This window comes from Salmo trutta, chromosome 18 (assembly GCF_901001165.1).
Source record: "Salmo trutta chromosome 18, fSalTru1.1, whole genome shotgun sequence".
Lineage (NCBI taxonomy): Eukaryota > Metazoa > Chordata > Actinopteri > Salmoniformes > Salmonidae > Salmo > Salmo trutta.
The window spans coordinates 25,138,318-25,147,458 of NC_042974.1; the positions used below are offsets into that span (position 1 = coordinate 25,138,318).

Genomic DNA, 9,141 nt, shown 5'->3' on the forward strand with positions numbered 1-9,141 from the left:
TGCTTTGCTGGTAACACTGTCGGTGGTTTATTTGTTTTGTGGGACTATCATTTGTTTTTCAGCTGGACAATGACCCAACACACCTCCAGGCTGTGTAAGAGCTATTTGACCAAGAAGGAGAGTGATGGATTGCAGCATCAGATGACCTGGCCTCCACAATCCCGACCTGAGTTGGAACGCAGAGCGAAGGAAAAACAGCCATCAAGTGCTTATCATGTGGGAACTCCTTCAAGACTGTTGGAAAAGCCTTCCAGGTGAAGCTGGTTGAGAGAATGCTAAGAGTGTGCAAAGCTTTCATCAAGGCAAAGGGTGGCTACTTTGAAGAATCTAAAATATAATTGGATTTGTTTAACACTTTTTTGGGCAACCATTCTCTTGCTCATTGTGGACTGACCGGCACCGGACGTCCGCGGACATTGAAATTTGGTCAGTCCGCAGACGCACAGAACACAGATGTCTGGACCGGCCTTAATTTGGCCGGATCATCTGAACCAATCATACACGTATATGTTTCACAAGTTTGGACAGTACAGTAGAGCACAGTAAAGAAAATGTATGATAGTTCAGATCAGTACATTGCAGTACAGTAGATCACAGTAAAGAACAGTAGCATATAGCACGCTAGAGTAGAGTTCAGTACAGTACACAAGGCATACTAGAGTTGAGTACACTATAAATGGGGGGGTTGATACAGTTAGAAATCGGGGTATTATCTTGACAATATCATATTGTTTTGACAATAATCGCAATATTATGCATTAGTTGGCCTTCACCTAAACCAAAATTCCAGTATTTTCCCTTCAAGATTGTTATTTTAAAATTAGGTAGGCAATTTGTTTTCAGCGCTTTTATTTCCATGACTGATCAAAATGAATTTTCTCATGGCTCTCTTGCTCCTCTGCAGCAGACATATGGTGAGCAATATGTTTCGACCATCGAATCACAATACATATAGAAATGTGAGAATCGCAATACAGATCGTATCGGTACCTAAGTATTGTGATAATATCATATTGTGAGGTCCCTGACAATTCCCAGCCCTATACTAAACTTTACTGTACTCTTTTATGTCCAAACTTGTGAAACAGACAGCTATGATTGGTTGAGATTTGGTCCGGTACAACCAAATTTGGTCTTGTTTGGTGGTGGAGCTCGTTAAAATAATAGCCAGTGTGTAGAATAATTATCCAAATATGCGAAGGAGGATATAACATATTTCTACCTTTTGTACCTATTTAGAATATATTACCATGAAGAGAATGACATTCATATCCATAATTTTGCATTTCTGTGTAGTACAGATCAGGGACCGATGATGAAATTCTGTTAGAGGGTAAATCCACTTCACTTACAATAACCAAAATAAAAAATGTTCAAACTCAAGGTGTCACATCATAGCTGACATCCCATTCTTTCAGCAGACATATTTAATCCTGATCCGGAGCAGATATTTAACATAAATTGAGAGATATTTTACGAAAATTCTGATACCAAACTTCGCACCTGCAAAGTTCCTCAAACAAATGTGTCTTCGTAAAAAAAAAAAAAAAAATCTGTGTAAATTGTTTAAAGTAGTCCTTGTGCATAGAGTTGTATGGTTTGTTAAACTTTGAAATCAATGGTTGTTGCTGAGTCTCACCGCAATTCCGTTACTGTGGAATTGCCCATATAGTTATTTAAAAAAGTATACACTAACCCTACAATAGGCCTAGTTATAACAAACATGTAGCCAATGAAATGTTTTGCGGTTTTTTTGGGGGGGGGCGGGCGGGCGGCTTCAACAACGTCTACACCAGGCCTGGGCAATTAATTTCCATGGAGGGCCACATTAGAATATATTCTAGCCATCGTGGGCCAGAATCATATTACAGGATTCTACATCATGTGTATGACTGTGTTGGCAGATATATCTACTGTAAATCACGTCCAGATATGCTACTTATTTAACTTTTTTAACATGCACAGAAATAAAAACACATCCATGTTCTCCTTGTGATTGGTATTTTCATTATTAAACATGCAATGAACTACATGGAGGGAAAAGTACACTGCATTCAGCACAAGAAAGAGAGCTCAACATTACATTTAAACTACTCAATCAGTGTGAGGATTGAAGCCTCTGATGGGCATTGACTAGAGTAGTGAAGTCAGATATAGTTTCTGACGTCGCTATGCGTAGGACTGCTGAGAGGTGAGTCAGTAAGAGATTATCTGTGCCTTGACTTGTTATATTTCATCACTGAAAATGTCTGTTCACATACATAGGTTGACCCAAACAGTACAAACATCGGAGCGACTCCTAATCTTTGTTTTGTTCATCAAGAGATGCATGAAACCTTGTCAGTGACATTGTTTTGAATAGTTCTCCAATCACTGCATCAGACTGAAGATGGATAAGCTCAAGTTGCAGGTCAGTGGGAGCATTATCCACATTGAAGAGGAAAGGAGAGGAAACCAACACCATGTCATTTTCCAACACTTTGAAAATCCTCAAAATGAACAGAAAACTCACCGTTCAAAGCACACAGAAGCGATGTATACGTCTCCCACTGGTCATCTGATAGGGAACAGACTAGTAGTGTCAGAAGGTGGGTGAGATTGTTGGCTTCTACTTGGCGGGTCAGGAGGAGTAATTTTCCCTTGAAGGCTTTGACAAGGCTGTACATCTGATGTGCAAAAAGGCCCTTCCCTTGCAGTTTGGAATTCAGTTCATTCATGAGGCCATGATGTCCACGGTGAAGGCAAGATCAGCCAACCATTCATTATGTTGAGGGGAATCCACATATATATCTTTAATTTGTAAAAACTCACCAATCTCCGACTTCAGGTCACACACCCTTTTAAGCACCTTTCCCATACTCAGCCATCTCACGTTTGTGTGGTAGGGGAGATCAACATGATCCAACTCTGTCTCTTCCAAAAGTGAGACAAACTGCCTGTGGTTTAAAGATTTTGCTCTTATGAAGTTCACCACTTTAGTGACTGTATCCACAACATGGCTCATTTTCAGAACACGTTTACAGAGCACCTCTTGATGAATAATGCAATGCAGGAAAACATTCCTATCTATGTTCAGCTCAGCTACTTGATCTTGTATCCTTTGCAAAAGGCCAACGTTTTTTTCCAGTCAAGTTTGGGCACCCATCAGTGGTCACACTGGATAAACTTTTGAAAACTCAGTCCCAGCTTTGCCACACGCTTATTAACCTCCTCCAATAAATCTTTCCCTGTGGTTGTGGTCTTCATTGACTGCATTGAAGCAAGCTCCTCTGTAATTTCAAAGTCTAGGGTTTTGCCTCGTAAGAATATCAACAACTGCGCCGCATCACGTGCATCACTGCTCTCATCTAGGGCCAAGGAGAAATCCTTTACCTTGTCTTTCACCTGTTGTTCCATATTCTCTGCGATGAACAATGGCACGGCGTGTTGAGGACGTCTTGACAGGGAAACATTTTCAAACAGCTCTTTCTTGTCGGGGCAAAGTATTGCTGCAGAGTCAATTAAGTATTCTTTAATTAGTTAGCGAATGGTTTATGTTTAGCAATTTTATTGGACATTACATAGCTAGCTCTTGCAATTCCATGATTTGCTGAACGCAGTTTTGTGAAAAGTCCTTGCTGCTTTTGCAACTGAGAAAGCAGCTCTTTTGAAGCACTTGCCCTCTGCTCAGAAGACATATTCCTATATTTCTCTGCATGGTTCGTCTGGAAGTGTCGGGACAAGTTGTAGTCTTTCAAGGCAGCGATGCTCTCTTTGCACACTAAGCACACAGCTTTCCCTGATACCTCAATAAAGAAATATTTCGATGTCCACTCTTGCTGGAACACCCTACATTGATTGTCTACTTTCCTTTTCTTGTGTAGACTAGGCCCGGGCCGGATTCAGCACCAAGGACAGCGATCGAAATTCCTGCGATTGACAGTTAGGTCCAACAGATGAAAGTGTAAGATACTATTGTTTTACAAAATGATCAAGGAAAAACAATAACTTGATGTCCCTGAACATACTTCCTACAGTCACTGACACCTTTCATTCAATGGGAATCGTACATAGGCCTACTGAGTCCAAACTTTTCACAGAAGCTGCATGGACAAAAATAATGTCCAATAAAAAATTTTTTTAAGAGGAATGTCTGTTGACAGTTTTGCTGATTTCCCTATTTTAATAAAACAATACCAATTAGCCTACTGTGTGCCTCCACTGGTAAAAATCGATGCCATAACCAATTACGTTACTGCTAAGACAAGCTTTTGGTGTGTCTTAAATATCACCAGTAGCGCTGCTTGAAATTGGCACACATTAAGGGCACACCTCAAATATTTCCACCCCTCAGCGCAAGCGAGCTGATATAAGGCAGGTAAATGACCAATCCTGGCACCAGGGTTGGAAAATAGCAGAGCGCGCGTTTGACTAGTACCGCCTTAACATCAGCTGATCCCCTAATGTTAGATTCTGCCAAATAGGTCACAAAACACCAGAACTTGTGATCTCAACACAAAGCCTGTATTTGTTTCATGTGTGTAATTAAAAAAACATCACGAACAACTTACAGTCAAAGACTCCATCCAAATGCCCAAATTCAACATCTGGAGTCTGGAAAAACATTTAATGTTTCAATGTCACTGCACGCCCACTAAAAACATGCCCAGTGTTTACTAGTTGAATGTGCATTATGGCTCACATTAAAAGTCTGTTCTAAAAACAATAACCTAGTATCCATAAGACACCCATAACTCAGCAGTCATGACAGGCAGTCTAATAACAGCCAGAGTGAAAAAACCCTTAGAGGCTCTTGAAATGTTGACACAACACTGAAAGTGATACAACTTGTTTGGAGTTGTAGCGTTCATATAAAAAGGTCAGTATTAACACGGAATTATGAATAAAAACACAGCTCTTATTCCTAACTGGGCTTACTTTGCAATTCTGTTCCAACACATCCAAATGTCATTGTACTGCTTACACTGTACTTAGGTTTAGGGTCTGTGGTACTCCATAGTCATTGCAATTTACTTAAAGGAAATACACAGTAAAAAGAACATGGTAATGTAAAGTGTTATCAAAGATTCTACTGGATGCTGAAGTTGTAGGAGCAGCCGAAGCAAAGACCATAACAACAAGTAGTCTGCCAAATATCCCTCTATGATCATCAAGTTAGCCATTCTAAGTTGAAAGGGTCATAAAAATGATGAACCAGCAGCTATTAGAAGGAAACTAGGATATAAAACAGGTTTATTTAATACAGCATGAGAAACTTCAACAAAACTCTAATTCAAATAATCTACAGTCTACTCCACAACATGTCGGTTTCACTTTGTACATATTTACTATGATTGGCCTACAGGCTATACCTGTCAAGAAAATGCATCCAAATCCTTCTCACTGGACCCATACTGAATAGCAGATACAGTGCCTTCAGAAAGTATTCATAGCCCTTGACATATTCCACATTTTGTTGTGTTACAGCCAGAATTCAAAATGGAATAAATATAAAATGAACAAAAATGTAAAAACGCAACAATGTCATATAATGAAATCAGTCAATATAAATAAATGCATTAGGCTGTAATCTATGGATTTCACATGACTGGGAATACAGATATGCATCTGTTGGCCAGATTCCTTAAAAAAATAAAGTAGGGGCATGGATCAGAAAACCAGTCAGTATCTGGTGTGACAACAATTTTACTAATGCAGCACGACACATCTCCTTCGTATAGAGTTGATCAGGCTGTTGATTGTGGCCTGTGGAATGTTGTCCCACTCCTCTTCAACGGCTGTGCGAAGTTGTTGGATATAGGCTTGAACTGGAACACGCTGTCGTACACGTTGATCCAGAGCATCCCAAACATGTTCAACGGGTGACATGTCTGGTGAGTATGCAGGCCATGGAAGAACTGGGACATTTTCAGCTTCCAAACATTTTACAGATCCTTGCGACATGGGGCCATGCGTTATGTTGAAGCAGGAGGTGATGGCGGCGCATGAATGGCACGTCAATGGGCCTCAGGATCTCGTCACAGTATCTCTGTGCATTCAAATTGTCATTGATAAAGTGCACTTACTTGTGTTCATTGTCCATAGCTTATGCCTGCCCATACCATAACCCCACCATGGGGCACCCTGTTCACAACGTTGACATCAGCAAACCACTCACCCACACGAAGCCATCTGCCTGGTACAGTTGAAACCGGGATTTATCCGTGAAGAGCACACTTATCTGGCATGCCAGTGGCCATCGAAGGTGAACATTTGCCCAGTGAAGTCTGTTACGACGCCGAACTGCAGTCAAGTCAAAAGACCCTGGTGAGAACGGCAAGCAAGCAGATGAAATTCCCCGAGACAATTTCTACACAAACTATTCGGTTCTGCAAACCCACAGTTTCATCAGCTGTCTGGGTGGCTGGTCTCAAATGATCCTGCAGGTGAAGAACCCTGATGTGGAGGTCCTGGGTTGGCGTGGTTACACGTGGCCTACGGTTGTAAGGCCGGTTGGTCGTACTGCCAAATTCTCAAAAACCATGTTGGAGGTGGCTTATGGTAGAGAAATTAACATTAAATTCTTTGGCAACAGCTCTGCTGGACATTCCTGCACACTCCCTGAAAACTTGAGACTTCTGTGGCATTGTGTTGTGTGACAAAACTGCACATTTGTGTGGCCTTTTATTGTCCCCAGCACAGGGTGCACCTGTGTAATGATCATTCTGTTTATTTAGCTTCTTGATATGCCACACCTGTCAGGTAGATGGATTAACTTGGCAAAGACAAAATGCTCACTAAAGGGATGTAAACAAATTTGTGCACAACATTTGAGAAAAATACATTTTTGCAAATTATTGAAAATGAAATATACAGAAATGTAATTTACATAAGTATTCACACCCCTGAGTCAATATGTTAGAATCTCCTTTGGCAGCAATTACAGCTGTGAATCTTTCTGGGTAAGTCCAAGAGCTTTCCACACCTGGATTGTACAATATTTGCACTTTATTTGTTTTTTAATTCTTCAAGCTCTGTCAAGTAGGTTGTTGATCATTGCTAGACAGCCATTTTCAAGTCTTTTCAAAGATTTTCAAGACGATTTAAGTCAAAACTGTAATTAAGTTAATTTCTTTACCACATTTTTTGCAAACAGGATGCATGTGTTGGAATATTTTTATTGTGGAGTAACTACAATGTTGTTGATCTATTTTCAGGTCTCTCCTATCACAGCCATTAAACTCTAACTATTTCCAAGGTCACCATTGGCCTCATGGTGAAATCCCTGAGCGGTTTCTTTATTCTCCGGCAACCGAGTTAGGAAGGATGCCTGTATCTTTGTAGTGACTGGGTGTATTGATACACCATCCAAAGTGTAATTAATAACTTCATCATGCTCAAAGGGATATTCACTGCTTTAATTATTTTTACCCATCTACCAATAGGTGCCCTTTTTGCGAGGCATTGGAAAACCTCCCTGGTCTTTGTGGTTAAACCTGTGTTTTAAAAATCACTGCTCGACTAAAGGACCTTACAGAAACATTATATATGTGGGCTACAGAGATGAGACAGTCAAAAAAAATTATGTTAGATACTATTATTGCACACTTATGTGATTTGTTATGCACATTTTTACTCCTGAACTTATTTATGTTTGCCTTAACAAAGGGGTTGAATAGTTATTGACTCAAGACATCTCAGCTTTTCATTTAATTAATTTGTGAACATTTCTAAAAACGTAATTATTTTACATTATGGACTATTGTGTGTAGGCCAGTGACACAAAATATCAATTTAATACATTTTTCATTCAGGCTGTAACAATATGGAAAAAGTAAATGGGTGTGAATACTTTCTGAAGGCAATGTATATGTTGCCCATCTGAACGCATGAGGAAAATGTATTATCTATGGACAAACAGACAACAACAAAAATACACCTCTCTCTCTATTTAAAAAAAATAGTGGACTTCTATGAGAATTTAAAGCCCCTAGGTGAAAGTCAAAACAGGCACGCTAAATCTCCGCCTCCACTCCTTAGCTATGTCACAATAATGTTTTCAAGTAGTCTAGGCCATGATGGTAGACTACTACTACCATTTTACAGCAAGCTGCAGGACAGAATGATCGATGTAACCCGAGGCAACGTCCCAACAAATCGTTGTTTCCCCAAATCACTGTTAGTGCAATGATAGAGGCTACAAACATGATCAATCTTGACGGCTATAGAGGCCCACGCTGTGGTTGTGCTCATACGTGAAGTAAGGTAGGTTACTTACGACGCTATAATAAAAGACTACCTGACATATCGAGGGCCCAGGGAACACAAATTGAAAGCGGCATTGTTGAATACATTGTAACCAACACATGAGGACAACATTCACATTAGTTACAAAGAAATAGTGTAGCAGACACCGTGTTTCAAGCTGTCGCAGGCGCAGCAACTCACATCTTCAAAGAGCGATCCAACGTTGGCTGTCACGAGCAGTATTCCCGAGCCTGCTGTCACCTTCCCCGCCATAACTCTTTCAGAATCAAAAGTCTACCGGACTTTGACTGTTTTAGAATTTAAAGTAGCACAAGTCGTTAAAGGTTTGAGGCTGATTCGGTTAAAATACTGAGGAAAATACTGCAGCCAGGTTTGTGACCGCTCTGCTCGCTCATACTAGCAAGGCTCGTGCATCTAGTTGCTTGCTGAAGGTCTGCTGATGTTTTTGCCTACTTTTTCACATTAACCGCCATCGTAAAAGTTTCTGTTTTAATCCATAGCGACTGCTGGCCTCTGGTTCATTTCAACGTGGAGTGTTTTTCCCTGGCTTTTGCAGTGAAAAAGTCTCACTCGTAAGCCGCGACTCAGTCAGGACCATTGCCTTTGATTGTTTAGAGAGGATAGGCTAGAGTCCTTCACTGTCCTGACGTCACCAAGCGAATGGAAAGATGGAGCTTTTTTAAAAGGGCAACGCACCGCTAGACACGCCGAGCAAGAGATTGCCTTTCAGAGCGCTTGCAAAAATGCCACTTGACTTCTTGTTGCTCAATAAAAACAATTCACACAAAATGGGGGGGAAATATAACTGTCCTACATAAACAATTTAATGCCGTATGTATGAAGCTTCTGTCATAACAATGTCATAACAGTGACAGGTTATTACTAACCTTCTGT

General features: G+C 40.4%; 1 protein-coding gene across 2 annotated transcripts in view; it reads right to left on the reverse strand.

The window, feature by feature from the left end:
• LOC115153056 (type I inositol 1,4,5-trisphosphate 5-phosphatase) overlaps positions 1 to 8,881 on the reverse strand; it is a 191,954-nt gene extending 183,073 nt beyond the window's left edge. For both annotated transcript variants that reach the window (XM_029698100.1, XM_029698099.1), the window contains exon 1: positions 8,428 to 8,881. In XM_029698100.1, the coding sequence (XP_029553960.1) occupies positions 8,428 to 8,499 (72 nt within the window). In that variant the 5' untranslated portion in view covers positions 8,500 to 8,881. The remainder of the gene's footprint in view (positions 1 to 8,427) is intronic.
• Between the last annotated feature and the right edge of the window lie 260 nt (positions 8,882 to 9,141).